This window comes from Aythya ferina (genome assembly GCF_964211825.1).
Source record: "Aythya ferina genome assembly, contig: HAP1_SCAFFOLD_42, whole genome shotgun sequence".
Taxonomy (NCBI): Eukaryota; Metazoa; Chordata; class Aves; order Anseriformes; family Anatidae; genus Aythya; species Aythya ferina.
Genome location: NW_028181459.1, coordinates 655279 through 675390, shown reverse-complemented (window position 1 = coordinate 675390; position 20112 = coordinate 655279). Strand labels below are relative to the sequence as shown.

The following is a 20112-nucleotide window of genomic DNA, read 5'->3' as shown; positions in this document are numbered from 1 at the left end:
TCTCCATCAGGACATACAAGCACATTTGTGCAGAACCCAAACATCTCCCCAGAGCATCCATGCGTCTTCCTGGAACACTCAAGTAACTTTTTGAGATACCTAAGAATGTCACTGGGGGATCCTAAAATCTCCCGCAGTGTCCCCAGCATGTTTCTGGACCACCCAAGGAACATTCTAAGGCATTTTGCGTGTCCCTGAAGGCCCCAGGAATCTCCCTGGGCCACCCAAGCATTACTGCTGGGCACCCAAGTATGAGTATTTTCAGCAGTCCACAGAAGCAGAAAAGCATTTCCAAGGGCACACAGGAATCTTCTATGGGCACAGAAGGGCCTGGGGCACATAATCATCTCTCGGCAGCACCCAGGAATTTCCCTCCAGCAATGAAACACCTCTCTGGAGAAGCCATACATCGCCCTGGGTCAGCCAAACATCTCCCTGGGGAATCCAAGCACCTTCCTGGAGGACCCAAGGAGCTTCTTGGGGTATGCAAGCATTTCCCCATGGCCCCCAAGCACTGCAAGTGGCACCTAAGCACCTCCCTAGAGGCTGCCACCACCTGCCTCTGGGTCACAAGCTCCTCCCAGGAGGACTCTAATATCTCACAGGGACACCCAAGCATCTCCTGCATCTCACATACTCCAAGATACTCCTGCATCTGAGTGGAGAATCCAACCGTCTCCCCAAGGCTCCAAAACACCACCTGGGGCACACAGGTATCTCATTGGAGATGGGAAGCATCTCCCTTGGAACCCCAGAGCTTCTGCGGGGGGCAGGAGCCCCTCCCTGGGTCACTCAAGTATGTCAGCAGGGCACCCAAGCATATCCCCAGGGGACGTAAGCATTTTCCTGGTGGACCCATGCATCTCCTATTGGCACTCAAGCATCTCCCTGTGGATGCACTGAAAAATTTTTTCTCCCACACCACAAAAACATCTCCTTGGAGAAGTTAGGATTCTGCGTAGAGCACCAAATCATCTCCCTTGGGCACCCAAGTACATCCTTCAAGTATCTCCTGTTGCATCCCAGAACCTCTTTGCGTTACCCAAAAGCATCTCCCCTTAGAAAAGAAGCATCTCCTTGGAGGGAGGACCCAAGCACCTCCCTGGGAAAGAGCAGCATCAACTGTGGGCATCCAGCTGTGTAAAAGGGGCACCCAAGAACATCCTTGTAGCACCCAGGCATCTCCCTAAGGTAAACCAGCACGGGACAGCCAAACACCTTGCTGGAGAACGCAATCACCTCCCTTGAAGACCAAGGATCTCCCTGGTGTACCCAAGCATTTTCCTAGGGCATGCTGGCATCTCCTCAGGGCATCCAAGCACCTTGCAGGAGCACAGCATCTTCTCGTGGAGGCACGCAAGAACATGCCCAGAGTGCCCAAGCCTAGATTTGGGGCAAGGAAGCACAACACAGGGGCACCCCGGCATGTCTTTGGAGCATGCAAGCATCTCCTTTGTGCAATGTAGCATCTCCTCAAGGTACACAAGCACAACGTCCAAGGGCATCCAGGCATTTTCTTGGGGACCCGCAGCACTTCCCTGTGGTCCACAAACACCTCCCAGGGGGACACGAGTTTGTTTCCAGTGAACCAGTGCTTCTCATCTGAGGAAACACACATCTCCCCAAAGCACCCAAACATCGTTCTCTTTATTCCTGTCAATAACAAACTACAGCAGTGAGAATCGAAAGCAAACGAGAAACACCTTCCTCGCTTGCACACTCTTCTACCTCCTTCCCACAAGCAGCACAGGAGAATGGGGAAGGGGGGCCCGGGCCTCCTGCTCCACTGTGGGCTGCTCTGCACAGGCAGCAGCTCCACTCCAGAGTCTGCTTCTCTGGGGCTTCTCCACAGACTGCAGCCTCCTTCAGGACAGATCCACCTCCTCCTCCATGGGCTCCTCCGGCAGCGAGTCCTTTTTGGAGCCCTCTGGGGATGGTCCTCGCTTGCCTTGCAGCATCCCCTGGGCTCTTCTCACACAAGCTGCCCCTGCAGAACCCCCCTATCAAAACCTTGCCACATAAGACAAATACTGAAGGATACCAAGGGACTGGTTGTGTAGTTGCAGTTTTATTCAGAGAGATCTTCCCCAGGGAAGCTTTGCGGCTCCCTGGCTTTTCACGGCCAGCAGCGCAGTGCTTTTAGCCTAGCCCATCTTGATGCGGGTTGCTGCTGTACTTGACGTTGCAGGATCTCTATGGTCGCAGCTGCCAGGTTACGGACCGATGGATGGGTGTCACATTGCATTCGGAGGACTGCGACAGAAAGACACAGAGCAGAGATGAAACCTGTTGACCTACAGAGACCATCCAGCATCACTCTGGACCGTGCCAACCCCACTGTATACTTCTAGGGCCAGCAGGAACAGGTCTGGCTAGCACGTCCCTTTGCCCCTGCAGCATTTCCCTGGAGCAGGACAAGGCTGCAGACTGCATGGGCTCTGCCCCCTGTCACTTGGTCCCAGCACCCCCAGCACTGCCCTCACTCACAGGTGATGATCGCATGCAGGTCTTCTTTGTCTAGGTCCCTGGAGTGCATTGCAGCAAACGCTAGGAAAAGAGCACCAGTCAGATCCTGCTCCCCATCACAGCCTCTGGTATAGACAGGCGCTGCCCCCCGCCCCCAACCCCCCTGCAAGCACAGTGCCCAAGGAGGAACCTGAGCAAGGCACACACCAGGCCCATGTGCATGGGCAGGGGGCTGAGGGAGGCACAGGGCTCCTGGGGGTACAATCAGGGGCTTCAGGGCCCACAGGGCTGGGCCTTGCTGCCAGGGCAGGGCCCAGACAGGGAAGCAGGGCCTTGGCTTACCGATGAATTTGACAGCCTTCTGTCGCAAGTTGGCCTGAGCATCCTTCAGGTATTGCAGGCTCTGCTGCAGGTATCCTTCCACCCTGCTCCTCTTCTGCTTGAGCTGGAGAAAGCACAAGGGCACAGAGCTCACAGACCCTCCCCAGCCAGCTGGACGACTCCCTCCTGCCAGCACCCCCCTTCCCCTTTCCCCCAGGCCATCCGGAGCTCCCAGCCAGGAGCTCTGTGGGGCTGAGGTTTGGAAAGAGTTAGGAGACCCTTCTGTCCTGCTGCCAAGGCCCAGATGGGCTAGGGTCTCCTCCCGCATCCTGGGGGTGGGGAAGGCAGAGGGGCCTGCAGAAGAGCCCTTGGGGCTCTGTGCTGGAGGGAACGGAGCCACGATGCAGCAGCAGGCGGGGGACTCTGGGCTGGAGCAGCCTGGGCATGTCAGACAGGCTTGTCCATATGGGGCCTGGGGCTGTGTGGTTCTCCTTACCAAGTACTCCCAAATCTTAATGACGTCTTCGTTCTGAGCCAGCTGCTCAAGCTCTTTCCACTTCAGGAACTTTGCACAAGCAAGTAGGACTACTGCAGAGACCTGTGGAGAAGCAGAGGCAGGGAGATGGCACCGCACACACATACCTAAAGTGTCTGATTGCCTGCTGCCCTGGCCCCCCCATGCCCAGAATACCCTTCTGGTGTCAGCACACCCAGTGCCCACGTCAATGGCCAGGTCTGAAATCTGTACCTTGGCCACACCCTCAGTCTCGTCACTCATCCGGAAAAGCAGTGGAATAATGGCCCTGTGCACGGTCTTCTTCATTTCTCCTTTTTTCCACCACAGCACAGACTCCATCAAGTCTTTGAAGAGGAGCATGGAGCATTCTCGCACCTCACTGGACACCTGTTAGGGAGGACAAAAGGAGGACTTCTCCAACTGCCAGCCTCCCCCTGTCCATGGGGAGCAAGGGCCGTAGGGTGGCTGATGTGAAGGGTGAAGCCTCGTGTTCAGAACAAAGGAGCTGGAGGCCCGCACAAGGCAAAGCAACAGGTTTCCTGCACGGGGTGCCTGTACCATGGAGTGTGCTACAAGCCAGCCCACTTTTACTAGTAGCTGCACCAGCTATGTCAAAGCAGAGCTCCCCTGGGAAAGGGCTGAGGAGGATATATGGCTGGCCTTCGGTAAGGCTTCTGGGGCACACTCTGTCTCCTCAGCGTCTGCCTTTCTGCCTCAGCACAGGGAACTTTTGGCTGTGCTGAGTTGTCTACCTGACAGCGAGAAGCCCTGCTGCACTGCAGAGCCCAGAAGACAGCCCACAAGAGTCCAGAGGAGCAGAGAGAGGAGAAGGCCCGGCGTGAGTGCTGCCCGCAGGCCTGGGCCGAAGGGCAGTGCCATTGCAGGGTGCCCGTCTGTGGGGCTCAGTCACCAACAGCAGTCTTACATCGTTAAACAGAGGCAGGAGTCTCCCAGCCAGTGCCAGAGCGATGGGGCTGGCCTCCTTCTTCTCCAGATGACGAATCACGTTTTTGAAGATAGTCAGGGCCTTCATGTTGATGTGCGTGTTTTCATACTGCAGAGCCTCCATGACTTCTGGCAGCAGGACCTGCACGTCCGTCACCTGTACAGAAAGACACCGTATGTTTTTAGTCAAGAGGTGGACAGCCACCCTGGCCAGGATGCTCTGGTTCCAGAGCACCAGCCTCCTGCTCACTTCCTGGCAGCTGCCATGGGAATCTCACCAGCAACCTTCCATCAGGCAACGGCCATGAATGTGGTGATTAAGTAGCTGGGAGAGCAGGGCATGGGGAAGGGAGGTGATGAGAGCAAGGGCTCTGTTTCCCCCCCTGAGTCACCCGCTTTGCACATGTCCCCCAGGGAATCCATCTGGAAAGCTCCTGGGACGCTGCACAGGCAGCCACCAGGCCCCACCGCCACCATCACCCCACCTCCTGACTCCCAGCTAATGACAAGCCATGGTGTTGCCTCCTGTCCCAGCACCAGGCTGCCAACAGGGCTTTGTTTGGCAAAGTCCGACTCACCATCTGAGATGTCTCCGACAGCATGACGAGGGCTCTGAGCACCAGCCAGAGGATCGGCAGGCTGCTAAGACTCAGAAGCGTCAGGAGCTTTTTTGGGTCACATAAATTCAGTAGTACACGTTCAGTTGGATGCATCATCTGAAAAGAACACAGCCGTGAGAGAGGGGCAGAGCCTGCAGCATGCCCATCACCACGCAGCTCCTGGCTCCCCTGGCAGCTCAGGGCAGGGTGTGGGGGACATGCACCCAGGTGCCTGTCCAGATGCTCATCCTGGGGCAGCTGTGCCTGCAGAAGAAAACAGGGCCCCTCTGTGCCCTGTGCATGGCACCACGCGGCACCTTTTCTTTGCCTGCTCCTCCTGCCCTCTGGCTGTCCGCAGCCTCTTGCTGCCATGCCTCTGAGGAGCAACAGAGCAGCATGAACTGGCACAAGGCAGGCTACAGGTGCTACTTGTCCCCGGCCTCACAGCCTGCCCAGGCTGTGCAAAGACCATGGCTCTGTCCCAGCCTCAGCCATTGCTGTGATAGTACCCCTGGCCCTGCCACTGCTGCAGCTTTCCATTCTGAAGGGCAAGGTAGGGGGATGCCGGAGATGGAGAAAAGTGAGCACTGCCTGTAAAGGGGTAGGCTTCGTCTTTGTGCACAGGGACCCCGTATGGCTGATGTAGGGGGGCTGGTGCTGGCCCTAAGGGGCTGTGTCTATGAGTCCTGGAAGAGGCGACAGTTTGGGGAAGATGGGGCAGGGAGAGGACTGTGCCTCTCCTGGAGGAGCACACACAGCCCTGAAGAGGAGCAAGGTGTGTTCTCTGGTTACTCACAGCGAAGTTAAGAAGGCTGGTGTGCACAGGGTGGGCTTGCAGAGACGCACACACCCGTTTGTCCTGGAGAACATTCTCTAGCTCCTGCAAGATCTTCTCTGAAGTCATTGGAAAGGAAAGCATCACCTTCCACATGTCCAGCGTAGTGCTGCAAGCCCAGAACACTGTGTTGGCAGGGCTGCCCTGGCCACAAAGCTGTGACCCAGACAAGCCCCGCAGGTCCCAGGCTATCCTGCAGCCCTGGCCCTGACCCGCTGTGTGCTTAGGGAGCTGTTGGGGTGGTACCTGTCAAGTGGCGGAAGGTTGGTCAGCACGCTTATGAGAGCTTCCCTGGGAAACTGGTTAGTCAGTGCCTTCAGTACTAAGAAGAAGCTCTGCCGGAGTAAAGATGTGCTGTCGCTCCTTTTCAGGTTTTCATGGAGGAATCTCAGAATCGTTTCCACCTGGAAGGGACACAGGAGAGAACGTGGCTGCCGCTGGACTGCAGCCAGTTGCCCAGCTGCCACTGGAACTGCTGCTGGGTATGAGAGGCAGGATGTGAGCAAGGGATGAAAGGGCTCAGGGGCAGGGCAATCCGCTGCTTACATCCATCAGCCAGGAGGCAGAGTCTCTCGCGGCCACTTCCAGCGTGAACTTGGCCCACTGATTCTTCTCGTCATCGATGCAGCAGTCTCTAATGGTCTCAAGTGTCCTGAGGACAATGGTTGTCCTCTGGGAAGACTGGAAGTATTTTCCAATTGGCTATGGAAGGAAAAAAAGGATGAAAGGGAGGAAGGGAGAAAGGAAGGGAGGGAGGAAAGACACGACACAATAAGTCAGAGAGCAGCACCTGGGGAGGGAAGATCAGGGGGAAGGAGAAAGAAAGACCCTCCCTTCAGGGCAGAGCTGTGCTGACGGCCCCCACCTGTGCCAGCTTTGCCTCACAGGCACCCCTGAGCTGCAGGCTGCTCTGGAACATAGGGAAGGGCAGACAGCCTGGCTGGAGGGTGCCTGTGTCCTTACCTCGTGATGAAAACGGGTAGAAACGAAACCAATCAGCCTCCAGATCCTCTCCATGGCTCTCTCCTTTCCAACTTTGTTCTGAGAGCTCGTGAAGCATAGCAGCACCTGCAGGAAGCAAAGCTGCTGGTCTGCTCTGGGAGCTGACAACTGCTCCAGCAGACGCAGCACTGCTGAACTCCTGGCTGGAGTCACAATGTTCATTAGGGATTCCCAGAGCTGGAACAAAGCCCTCAGTGGGTCACTGAGCCATGGGGTCCCTTCACACAAATCCCAAGGCCAACCCTGTAGCCAGGCAAGTAGGCAGATGCCATGCCGGGGAAGGCCTAGCTCCTTCCCATTCCCGCCCCCAAAACAGTTCTCTGTCCCCTCTCCATGAAGGCTGACTTTTGGAGCAATGTCCTGGTTTCAGCTAGGATAGAGATAATTTTCCTCCTCCTAGCTGGTGTGGTGCTGTGTTTTGCATTTAGGGTGAGAATAACGTTGATAACACGCTGATGTTTTAATTGTCGCAGAGCAGTGCTTACACTAAGCCAAGGACTTCTCAGCTTCTCGCTCTGTCCTGCCAGCAGGCAGGCTGGGGGTGCAGCAGGAGCTGGGAGGGGACAGACCCAGGACAGCTGACCCAAAGTGGCCAAAGGGGTATTCCATCCCATCTGACGTTACACTGAACAATTATGGGGGGGGGCTGGCTGGGGTGGGGGGAGCGGGTGCTCAGGAATAGGCTGGGCATTGGTCAGCAGGTGGTAAGCAATTGCATTGTGTATTATTAGTAGTACTATAATCATTATTATGATTATTTTCCCTTCTTTTCTGTCCTAATAAACTGGCTTTATCTCAACCCTCTGGCCAGGTTAAACCACTGCAGGCAGAAACGGCCTGGGTTTATGCGGAGCCACAGGGATATGTCTACTTGGAGGACAGGAGAACAGAGTTTTGGGGCTGGGTTCCTGTGCAGGATGGGCAGGTCCCAGGAGAACTCTACCCCATTCACACCTGGCAAGGAAAACACAGGGGACAAGGAAAGCAGGGCGATAGCTCCAGATGCTGCCAGTGTGGTGCACAAGGACAGGGCTCAAATTCTCTCAAATTCACCACTGCTTTGGTGCAAGGAGAGCTCTGGGGGCAGAGGAGGCCCAGGAGTGCTGCGAGGAAGCTGTGCTGTGACACAGGAAGGACCTGTGCAGGGCAAGGGATGTTGACAGCAGCCAGGGGACAGCGGGGCCCTAGAAGAGCTTGGTGGACAGACCCTGGCTCCCCTGAGTGTGCTGGGCACAGGCCTGGCATGCACTATGGTCTGTGTGCATGGCACAGGGGGCACTCTTCACTATTATATGTCACCTTGCTCTTGGGTGAGGAACAGCCACTGTGAAGCCTACACTGTGAAAACTACCAACCTGCAAGATACTGCACAAATTCACCGTGAAGCTGAAGGTGGGAGGGCTGATCAGCAACATCTGCAGCATGTTGTCCATACTTTTCAGGGTCTGCAAGAAGGACAAATCTTTGTGTTGTCAGGCTTTCAGTGGTTCTTCACAGCTCCAAGAGAATGTGCTAAACTCCCCCTTGTACTGGGTTTACATAGCACGGTTTTGGGGGTCTGCAGGGGTGGCCTCTGTGAGTAGGAGGAGCAGGAGCAGTTGGTTTGGGGGCATCTGCTACCTATGGGAGACACATGTTGGAACAGTTTGCCTCCGACAGATGGACCCCATGGTACGGAGCCATATTGGAGCAGTTTTTGAAGAGCTGCTACCTGTGGGACGCCCACACAGGATCACTTTGTGAAGGATGGCATCCCGTGGGAGGGACCCCACATCGGAGAAGGGGCAGAGAGGGACCGTGAAGGAGCAGTGGAGACAAAGCGTTATAGACTGACTGCAACCCCCATTCCCCGGCTCCTCTGGGGACGGACGGACGTAGAAGAGGGTGGATGGTGGAAGGCATTTCCAGTTTTTTTTTTTTTGAGTTACTGCTCTAGCTTGTTAGAAATAGGTAATACATTTTATTAATCTTCCTACTCTGAGCCTGTTTTGCCCTTGATGATAGTTGTTGAGGGATGTCCCTTTCCTTAGCCCAAGCCTTGAGCCCTTTCCATCGTATTTTCTCCACTTTTCCCTTTGTGGAGGGGAAATGAGAGAGCAGTTGTGGTGGAACTCAGATGTCCTGCAGGGTAAAACCACCACATTCCTTACTGCCAAGGAAGGACAGCTGCAGCTCTGCGCGCTGCCCGGTGGAGGCCTCAGGGCAGAAAAGGTGCTGTGTGCAGACCAGGCCTCAAGGAAAGGGTGAGAGGGATGTGATGGGGTGAAGCAAGGCTGAGACCCTGCCCAGCAAGGATCTTCAGTCATCTGTAAATACAGGCAAGCCAGGAGGTAGCTCAAAGAGATATGGGGGCTCCTGTAGCTCACCCAGCACGTACCGTTTCGTAGAGGCGAATGTCCAGTTCCTCTTTCGGAGGAAGAAAGAACACGCTCTTGAAGGATGCAAGTAACAGAAATATCATTTCATCCTCCAGTACCACCTCCACTGTGCTGCAAAGAGAGGGACACTGGTGTTGGCAGCAGTGCCTCCATGACAAAGGGAGGTGGACACAGACCTCCCATAGGCAGAACTCCAAGGGAGGGATGGGGAGCCCTGCTGGGATCAGTGTCCTCCATGAGGCTGGCCGGGGCAAGAGGGTAGTCCTCACACCTCCCAGCAGAGAGCTTCAGTACTCCCTTTGTCCTCTGGACAAGCCCTGAGCAGGGGAGAGCAGAGGCCCTGCCTGGATGGTGAATGCCTCCTTGCCAGGGTCAGATCTGCCAGGACCATGCCCTAGGGATATGCCAGCTGAGCCAAGGACAGGGCACATACCTCAAGGCAGAGATAGCAAGCATGGCTTGCTGCCGCACCACTGTGCACAGCTTGTCCCTGGGCTCCTCGTCCAGCAGCACCTGCAGAGCAAAACCGGGATGGGACCTGGCAGCCGTTGATACCCAGCGCCAGCAGAGCCAGCACTGCTGGGCAGGACGAGAGGAGCCCTGGGGTCCCCAGCCCAGCACCGGCACCCAAAATGCCCCCTGCGCCTTCCAACACTGAGGTCCCAGCAGCATCCACAATCTCACAGGGAGCAACTCAACGTCCATGCATTTTGTCCCCAGTCACCCCTGCCCAATGCCCAGAGAGCCTCGCCACCTTCCCCAGCCCGCCACACATCCCCTCACCTGGATGTTCTCTGTCAGCATATTTCTGCAGCAGAAGATGTCCAGGCCCTCTAACAAGCCCTTCTCTTTTGCGGTTGTGCACACAGTGACGATGTTCCTCAGGAACTTTATCTTCTGCACATCATCCTGGCAGCCACAGAGATACCAAGAGGGAGTGTGAGGAGGGAGCCACAGCCAGCAGGACTGCAGCACTGTGGGGTGCGGAGCTGTGTGGGACGCCTGGAGGGCAGCAGCTCTGCCCAGCCAGCAGCCCTGCAGCAGCCTGGCAGCAGAGCCGGGGCACGGCCAGGACATGCAGGCACAGCCGCCATGGAAAGGGCTGCTCTTACCTTTTCTGGGTTTTTGACGAAGGCCTTGATGAAGTCCACAGCTTCCTCTTCCTCTTCGTACACAGGTAGCCAGCTAGCATCTAAGACAGAAGGAGAGCAAGGATTACTGTAGAGGGGCTTCAGGATGAAGCAAGGGAAGGGGGCACTGGCTTCAAGCAGGGGGCACGGCTGGCCCCAGCCCTGCGCACCCCAGTGTAGACTCACTCACCAGGCTGCTGCGACTCCACCTCGAAGGGCTCCAATACAGAGCTGCTCTCATCGGAGCTCTCACTCTCTTCCCAGGCCACCCTGGGGTGGCTTGGGGGTCTCTCCTCCATTGCGAGTGATGAGGGGTGAGGGTGAGGAGAGGGCTGGCTCGGGACGGCCACCGGCAGTGGGGAAAGACGTGGGCTGCACTTGGGGGCTCCTCGCCAGTCCCACTCGCTCCTGTCCTATCCCCTCGCTGTCCTGACGGACACTGGCGGGGCTGTTGTGCCAGCACCGGCTATTGCCAGGTAACAGCAGTGTGCGTCACAAAGGGTCCTCTCGTGATGTCATGCCCCCGGTTGGGTGATGCTGGCTCAGGGCCCTCCCTTGTTCTCAGCTCCTCTCAGGGCTGCTCTTGCATGCAGGCCCAGGAAATGGCTCCATAAATTTTCATATTGTCTTGCAGTTGATGCTATTTTTAGGAGCCAAGGAAAATGGGAGAATTTAATGCATGCTCAAGGGTTTTACATCTTACTGCGATCAAAAGACCCAAGCTGATTGCGGGCTGAGTGTTGATCATATCATGACATGCATTCAACCGAAATCTAAAGAGAGGACTGAGCTTCTTTATCTCCCCTAAATGAAAAGCGATGCAACTGATTCATGAATATTATTCTCCTTAGGGCCATTTAAAAAGAAAAAAAATCCGTATATTTCATTTGTAAAAATATTTGCAGTAAAGATCTGTGTACTTAAATAGTTCTATTTCGTGAGGACATAAACCTTTAGTTCTATAAAGAACCTTTAGTTCTTTAGTGTTATTTCATGTTGCTTACGTTCTGGAAGAGGTTAAATTTTAAATACCTGCTTTCTGAACCGAGTTATATAGCACATTACTTACTGTATGTGTTTCCTGTCGTGTTGTTTGTCACTTCTGGGGGTTGGTACATTTTCATTTTTTCCCCTATAGTTAAATTGTTTAGTTAATAATAATCTTTCCCTAATATTTTTTCCCTTTAATTAAATTATCCTTATCTCAACCCGTGAGTTGTTCCATACTTTACTTCTTCCCCTCCTCATCTAGGGACGGGGAGTGAGAGAGTGGTTGTGGTATTTAGCTGCCTAGCACAGTAAAACCACCACAGTCCATTTTGGCGCCTAATGTGGGGTTCAAAGGGTTGAGATAAAAGAACTGATTAAAACACTTACAACTAGCACACTTACTTGCTAGTCACCATGTTCAGTGTCATGTTAATATTGGCTCGTTTGATCATATGTCATGCAATCCGTGTCATGTTGTCCTTTCTCCTCTATATCCAATCTGAGAATGTGCTACAATCTGTGTTCATTTTTTATTTTTTTTAATTCACTGTGCTGCCAAGCACTGGCCTTGAGTTTTGTCTGGCATTCAGGCTCTGCACTGTTATCATTTGGGTCTCATGGAAACTATCTTTTAGAGAATATTCAGAACTACACTGCCTTCTTTTCCTCATCTGGATGTCAGTTTATGAATAATATCAGGAATGGTACCTCCTCCTTCTTTCACAGTGGGCTAATTACAACAGTTTTGGAGTATTCTGAATATCCATGTGTAACCCGTATATTGCTATTTCTGATTCTGAATAATGGGTTTCCTCTTCTCTCTAAGATTAGTCGATTGTTTAGGAAGCTTACCTGGGAATCTGTCTTGAAACAGTCTTGTGACGGGTGGCAACATGTGTGGGAGGATATAGGCAGGTACCTGTCATGGGTGTCTCCTCCAATAGTTTTGAACTTCTCCCCTGAACAAATGCAAAATCCTAAAAACCTGATGGAACGTTTGAGAGTCACATGTCCTGACCCTGATAATGCCAGAGAACGACAGCTTGCAGCATTGTCCTGGGTTTTGGCTTACTCCTATCAAACACCGTTTAACATCATCCAGCACCTTGAAGAGAGAGAGGAAGTCTCTGATTCTGATGACCAGATAACACATGCTGTGGCTGACCCAGAGGACCAACCATGGTATCAGTCGCCCCCATAGTCAAGTCAAAACAATAGAAACGGAAGTCAGCTTGTTTAGTAAGGGAAGAAGCCTCTCCTAAGAAGGAGGGAGAAGGGGAAAGGGCAGGCATCTCTAAAGCAGAGCCATCACAAAAACAGCAGGAAGATGGAAATCATAAAGGAAACAGAAACCACTTGATCCCTATCCCTGAGTGAGTTGTGAGAAATACGAAAGGATTATAGTCGACGCCCAGGTGAACACATCCTCACCTGGCTGCTTCGATGCTGGGGCCAATAGCCAACAATTAGAAGGCAATGAAGGCAAGCAGCTGGGATCAGTACATTGATGACATCCTCGTGTGGGGCAACACAGCAGAAGAAGTTTTTGAGAACAGGAAGAAAGTAATCCAAATTCTCCTGAAAGCTGGTTTTGCCATTAAAGAGAGTAAGGTCAAGGGACCTGCACAGGAAATCCAGTTCTTGGGGGTAAAATGGCAGGATGGACGTCGCCATATTCCGATGGATGTGATCAATAAAATAACGGCAATGTCTCCACCGACTAGCAATAAAGAAACACAAGCTATCCTAGGCCTTGTGGGATTCTGGAGAATGCATGTTCCAGGCTATAGTCAGCTTGTGAGTCCTTTATATTGAGTGACTTGAAAGAGAAACTATTTTGCAGCAACAACAGGCCTTTGAACAAAACAAACAAGAAATAGCTCGTGCGGTAGCCCTTGGGCCTGTCTGTACCAGACCAGCTGTGCCAAACATACTTTACACTGCAGCTGCAGAGCATGGGCTCACCTGGAGCCTCTGGCAGAAAACCCCAGAAGAAACTCGACCTCTGGGTTTCTGGAGCTGGGGCGATCGAGGATCAGAAGCCAATTACACCCCAACTGAAAAAGAGATATGGCATATGAGGGTGTTCGAGCTGCTTCAGAAGCTGTAGGTACAGAAGCACAGCTCCTGTTGGCACCACAGCTACCAGTGTTACATTTGATGTTCAAAGGGAAAATTCCCACTACACACCATGCAGCTGATGCTATGTGGAGTAAGTGAATAGCATTAATTACACAGCAGACTCGAATGAGAAAAGCTAATTGCCCGGGAATGAGTTGCCAGAAGACAGAAGGCAGGATGTCTTTTTACTGACAGATCCTGCCGTGTGGTAGGGAGCCATCGGAAATGGAAAGCTGCTGTGTGGAGTCCCACACGACAAGTTGTGGAGGCCATGGAAGGGGAAGGCGAGTCGAGTCAGTATGCAGAAGTAAAAGCCATACAACTAGCCCTAGAGATTGCTGAAAGAGAAAGATGGCCCGTACTATATCTCTACACTGACTCTAACTATTGTGACTATTGTACGGGACACTACGCAAGTCTCTGATATCCGCCAAGAGATTAAGGAGAAAGGAAAAGCTGAAGGACGACTAAAAGACAAAGCTTGCAGGGGACGCTGCACAAGTCTCTGACATCCGGCCAAGACGGACAAAGGAGAAGGACAAGAAAAAAAGCCTGGGAGGAAGACTACAAGCCTTCAGCACAAGAAGGCTTGTAGACTTCCCAGAGGGACCACTGGAGACTGATACGCATGCACCAGTGGGAGGGTTTGGATTCTGGGAACTAATTATACTAACCCTGTTTTTTCTAGAAGTAGTAATGAATATGTATTAGCCTAGAAACATAAAAAACAACCACCTGCTGTAATTTGTGAGTGTGTTGGAGGAGCCCAGATTCCCCTCACACCCAGCGCTGTTTCCTTGCCTTTTATTGACCCCATAAATAAATCTTATAAAGCTAAATTGACTCAGAATTTATAACAATTTGGTGACCCCAATGTGATCCTTTTGGTTCCCAAGGCTGTGAACCGCTAAGGGAGGTGCCCCCACCCTTGTTTCGTTGTGGCCCTTTGCAGGAAGCAGTATGGAGCCCAGCAGGATTACGAACATAAGAAGCAAGTAAAGAACAAAGAGCTCTCCCCTCCTCTGGATTAAACCCGTAATTCTGCACGCGAAGATCCTGTTCTAAATCACTCAGTCCCAAAATAGGATTATAATCAAAGTTTACAATTTATTAAAAGAATAGAGGTAAGCAAACAGCGCTGGGTGCGTCGGGAGTCTCCGCTCCACCTAGACGCACACCAGTTACATCAAGCAGCTGATTTTTATGCTCCTAGGCTGATACATATTCATTACTACTTCTAAAAAAAAATGGGTTATTATAATTAGTTTCCAGAATCCAAACCCTCCAACTGGAGCATGCGTATCAGTCTCTGGTGGTCCCTCTGGGGGTCTCCGGGGGTCTTTCATGCTGAAGGCTCATAGTCTTCCTCTCAGGTTTTTTTTCTTGTCCTTCCCCTTTGTACTCCTTGGCAGCATGTCAAAAGCTTACACAGCGTTCCCTGCAAGTTTTGTCTTCTAGCCGTCCTTCAGCTTCTTTCTTCTCCTTAATCTCCTGGCCAGATATCAGGGGCTTGCATAGTGTCCCATTCAGAAGTCATAACAGTCACTAGTTGTTAGCAGTTGTTCTGAAACCCCCAGACATCAGAGACTTCAAAGAAAGAACATCCAAATACAAATAGCTCTTTATTGACACTTCACGAATTGTTAAAACATTCCTCACAGGCCATTCACAGAGACACTCCAGTCACATCTATAGCAGTGCTAAATCAACCACAAAGAAGGCAAAAAGGCTGTAACTGTTAGGAATAAGAGTTCGGAATCAGTAACAAAAGCAAATAGGCTCATGGATTTGAGGAATATTTCTGAAGATTTGATAAATTGACTATAATGAGGGGGAGACTGGGACACGGGGAGGAAAGGGAAGAAACCACATCTGTGGAAGAACTACATTGCCAGTGCAGGACTCAGAGACAGACAGAACTGCTCTCTATTGACATGAATCAGATGAACATATCTCACAATCCGAATGAAGATTTATCGTTTTGTGAGTATGCCGTTCGGTTGGGTGGATTCAGTTGTGTGACTGTGTGTAAGGGTGTGATTGAGATGGAACTTAGTTCCGAAGCGAGTGCGGAGGCCTTCTAACCACAGTTCCAATATCCCGCAAGGGACTCGGCCGGTGAAGGACCGAAGTGATTGTTCTAGGTATTTGTGGGTGGGATAACACTCACAAGACACCTTTACATACAGGCACAGGCATGAGTTTCAGAACTTTTTTTTTGTATAAAAAGAAGTTCCAGGAATGGGTCAGGGACAAAGCAGATCCTTAGACTCAGGAGGTTTGAGGAGGGGCCTCTGGTTTAAAAAGAGCGAAAAATTACCAGATACTCCACTGGATAGTCCCTTAGGGCTGTTAAGATATTGGGATAGTTTTAGAAGCACTAAACATAAGGATAAGGCAAGAATGATTCATTTTGTATGGTTAAAAAGCCAAAAGAAACCTTAAGATCCCATGTACATGTATCTTAGTCGATATTTGGGTCCACAGAGGACTGGGTCTGTCAGGCATTGAACATTTATGTTAATAGTAGAATACCCATGGATCCAGAAGAGAACAAGTATGCTGCAGCCTAGTTGGGACTAACGGTATTGCCCACCACTCATATATTTAATTTAATTACAAAAAGGAGGATGAAGAAGATAAGGAGGGGAGGGACCCCCTAGATAATTTGCCTCCTCCATATGACCAACCTTAGAAAATATTTAAAGAAGATTAGGGGTGTCAGGGGCTATACCTTCTGGGGACCCAAACATCTACAGAGCCCTTGATAAAGTTATTAATAGGTCCCCACAAAGAAGTTTGATTTCTGGTAGATACGGGGGCTGAAAGATTGACTATTCAGAATATACCAAGGGGACTGAAAAAAGGGAAAAAGCAAATGTCTGTGGTAGGGACAAAAGGATGTCAATATTCCCTGTGTCAATATTAGAAAACGTCGAGGTGGAATCTGAGACCCATGTGGGTCTTAATGATCTCCTGCTTGTTCCAGAAGCAGAATATAACCTATTGGGAAGGGATTTGATTATCAAAATGGGCTTAAAGCTTATAGGGGAAAATGGGAAAGTCTGGTTATATGCATTAACAAAAGATGAGGGCGATATAGATCCCCGAGTATGGTATAAGGAAGGGGAACTGGGAAAGTTGGAAATGGAACCCCTAATGGTAGCAATAACAGAATCCCAGAAACCTATAAAACAGTATCCCAATCCATTAGAAGGAAGGAAGGGATTAAAACCAGTCATAGACCAGCTATTACAAGGACGGTCTTTAAAACGTATGTCCCACCATAATATGCCTATATTACCCGTAAAGAAAGCTGATGGGACATACCATTTGGTCCAAGATCTAAGAGCTGTGAATTGAAGAACAGTGACTACATTCCCGGTAGTAGCAAATCCTTATACACTATTAAATCATTTGATACCATGTTGTGGTTTAACCCGGCCGGCAGCTGAACATCACACAGTCATTCACTCACCCTCCCCCCACCCTCTCTGGGATGAGGGAGAGAAATGGGAAAGTGAAGCCTGTGAGTTGAGATAAAGACAGGTTATTAAGACAGAGAAAATAATAGTAATAACAATAATGATGATAATAGTACTACTAATAATGTGTACAAAACAAGTGATGCACAATGCAATTGCTCACCACTCGCTGACTGATGCCCAGCCTAACCCTGAGCAGTCCAGCCCACCCCAGCTAGTCACCCCTATATTTTGTTTAGCATGACGTCAGATGGTATGGAATACCCCTTTGGCTAGTTTGGGTCAGCTGTCCTGGGTCTGTCCCCTCCCAGCTCTTGCTGCACCGCCAGCCTGCCCGTTGGCAGGATAGAGTGAGAAGCTGAGATGTCCTTGGCTTGGTGTAAGCACTGCTCTGTAACAATTAAAACATCAGCACGTTATCAGCACTCTTCTCATTCTAAGCCAAAAGGTAGCATTCTACCAGCTACCAGGAAGAAAATTAACTCTGTCCAAACTGAAACCAGGACACCCCATAACATATTTGGTATAGTGTAATAGACCTGAAGGATGGGGCATGTCCATTAGAAGAAAAATCTAGGGATTATTTTGCTTTTAAATGGGAGGACCTAGAAACAGGAAGGAGACAGCAGTTACGACGGACAGTACTACCACAGGGGTTTATTGAGTCTTCTAACCTGTTTGAACAAACTTTGGAAAAATTATTACAGTCTTGAGCAGTAGGGAGAAACGTGGATCCTACTGGATGGCAGAAAGATACTGCCTAAGAGTCAAGCAAAGAAGCTGCTATTTTGGATGCATTTGCAAACCCACTGGGGAACTCAAGCATTGAGCAATCAGTTTTTGAAATTTTACAGGTGTATTGGGATATATGAGATTGCTCGGCAAATTACTCAAGGGTGTCTAACATGTCCACCTTTACTTTGCCTTTGCCTGCCTGTCATCACTGCCTCCCATCTTCTTCACTAACAAGTCCATAGGGGAGCTGTGGTGGTAATGGGCCCCAGTGGGATCCATTAACACTACAGGAAATTTCAGCATTTCTTCTGGCTTTAACCTCTTGATAGCCTGTGTTGTTTTTTTTTTTCTCAGCATCAGAGGCCCATGGACTCAGCACCAAATACACCCTGGGGCTCATTATAATGCAGAGAGACCTCCTGTGCCCTCTTTCTGCTCAGCAGTTCTTTCAAGGCTTCAGGGCTTGTACATCTAATTGGGGAGATTTCGGGAGGATAGTGAATGAGGCAGATTTCAATGAACAATTGATAATAAGGGAGTTTTCTCTTCAAGTTGGATTCCTTATTGATTTATTTCAATTCCCTGCCATCTCCCATTGCTATCGCTCCTAAGGAGGTCTGGTCAGCTTAGGAAAGCAGTCCTTTGAGGCCAGGCACTCTGTGGTCAACCTTGCTCATCACTTCCCCAGCCCCACCATTTCTTTCAGGAGCCACCTGGGACTTGCAGCACTTCTCCCATCAGACTTCTCCACTCAGGTCTGAAGCTGCATGCTACAGCTCCTTTGCATCAACTCCCATCCCTTTTCCCCACAGAACTGTCTGCACACCGGCACTGAGAGCAACGGAGAGGGACAGGCTTCCCATGGAGAGCAATGTATCAATGTTTTAGAACTTTGCCTTTGTCTTTTTCATTTTGTTGCTTTGTTTTGTTTTCATTTTTATTGACATTTTCCTAAACATTTCTAGTACTGTTAGGCCAACAACATTAAATAAGATTATTCTGTGTCTTGTACAAAGCCCCGTGCCCCTTAAAAACCTTATCTGCCCGGGAATGTTCATGACAATTCACAGTCTTTGCACAAAGTGAATCACACTGAAATGTTGACCTTTCTGCAGAGATGGAGGAAAGCAAGGCCATGATCATCCATGCAATGTTCATTTTTCCAGGCGAAAAGTCCAGGAGATGTGGAAAAGTGGCAAAAGTAGAACACTTGCTCAGTTTTATGGCCAGCACAGAGTATGCATTTCCTTTCAGGAAGGAAAGAAAGTGAAAAATGAAGCAAGCTACAAGAGTAGCAGAATGAAGAGGGAGAGAATTAACACCCCAGAAAACTTCAGATTTCTTCCCACACCTCAGAGCACATCCAGACAATGGACTTTCAGGTGCTTACAACTGGAAGATAGGAGCTTGAGGTGTAATGCAGAGGTGGCTGAGGCAGTGCCTGCCAGGCTTCAATTACAGACAAGGGAGAAGAGAAGGAGTTCACCTGCCTGGCTTTAGATGATCCCCTACAGCACAAGAAGATTCAGTCCCCACAGCATCTCCTCTGTCAGCACCAGAAATCGGGCCTGAGGTCAAAGGACCAGAAGACATGTTGGCAGGGACCTCAGGAGGCCTGCAGCCCAAGCTGTCGCAAGCATGGTCAGAACAGGCTGTTCAAGGCCTGATTCTGCTGCATTTTGCAAAACCAGCGAAGATGGAGACTGCACAGCCTCTGGGTGATACCCGGCTGAGCTCATGGTGAGAAGGCTTTTTGCCTTCTCTCCAGCCTGAAGCTCTCCTCTTTCACCTTCCCAGCTGTTGTCTTTTGTCCTCCCACTCTGAACCCAGCTGAAGATCCTGGCTCTGTGTGCTCCACAACGCCCTCAGAGATACAGCCAGAGGAGGTCCCCTTCGTCCTGCCCTTCTCCAGGCTGGACAAGCCCAGCACCTTCAGCCTCTCCTCACAGGCAGAGTGTTCCAGAGCATCTTGGGGGCCTTGTGCTAAACCCTCTGCAGCTCGCTGACATCCCTCCTGATCTAGGGACCTGAAATCTGGATGCCATCTTCCAGATCATCCCTTCCCTGCATCCCCTGGCCATTCCCAGCTCACACAGCCCAGGATGCTGCTGGCTGTCCTTGCTTGTTCTAATTCCTTTGTTATTATGCTCCCTTCCTTTTCTGTCCCCTTCAACTGTTTTTACCTCAACCCACATTTTTTTTCCGTTTTCAGATTCTCTCCCATATCCCTGAGCACAGAGAAGAGGGAGATTTTTGGCAAAGACTAAAGCAAAAAGAAGGGACTGAGTCCCTCAGCCCCATCTGCGCCCGCTGCTATGAAATGACCTCTTTGGCACAGAGGAGACGTTGGCCTCCCATGACTGGTGTGTTGGGATAGAAGGACACGGGCTCTTTAGGAAGGGCAGGCTGGGGACACGAGGAAGGGGCATCGCCCTCCCTGTCAAGGAGCAGCTGGAGTGCCTGGAGCTCTGCCTGGGGATGGATGTGCCTTAGAGAGGTTCTTGGGTGCCCCTGTAATACTTTTATACCCCAGGGAGGTTCCTAGTGATCCGGAGAAAACCTTGGATGCTCTGTGGAGATGTATTGGG

The 20112-nt window shown here is 50.9% G+C and overlaps 2 protein-coding genes across 2 annotated transcripts in view; both read right to left on the bottom strand.

The window, feature by feature from the left end:
* Positions 1-2055: 2055 nt before the first annotated feature.
* On the bottom strand, positions 2056-10157 carry LOC311428310 (uncharacterized protein; the record flags this gene model as incomplete). Its single annotated transcript, XM_084539829.1, has 16 exons — positions 2056-2253; positions 2488-2547; positions 2809-2911; positions 3284-3385; positions 3536-3691; positions 4230-4406; positions 4828-4965; positions 5645-5792; positions 5930-6087; positions 6230-6385; positions 6647-6751; positions 8041-8130; positions 9063-9174; positions 9497-9576; positions 9847-10037; positions 10139-10157. The coding sequence occupies 16 exons, from the start codon at positions 10155-10157 to the stop codon at positions 2117-2119; spliced, it is 1932 nt and encodes a 643-aa protein (XP_084395955.1). The 3' UTR covers positions 2056-2116.
* Positions 10158-14909: 4752 nt separating this feature from the next.
* LOC311428313 (uncharacterized protein) overlaps positions 14910-20112 on the bottom strand; it is a 290619-nt gene continuing 285416 nt past the window's right edge. Inside the window, exon 19 of the mRNA XM_084539831.1 lies at positions 14910-17075. The gene's annotated coding sequence lies outside the window, so the exon portion shown is untranslated. The remainder of the gene's footprint in view (positions 17076-20112) is intronic.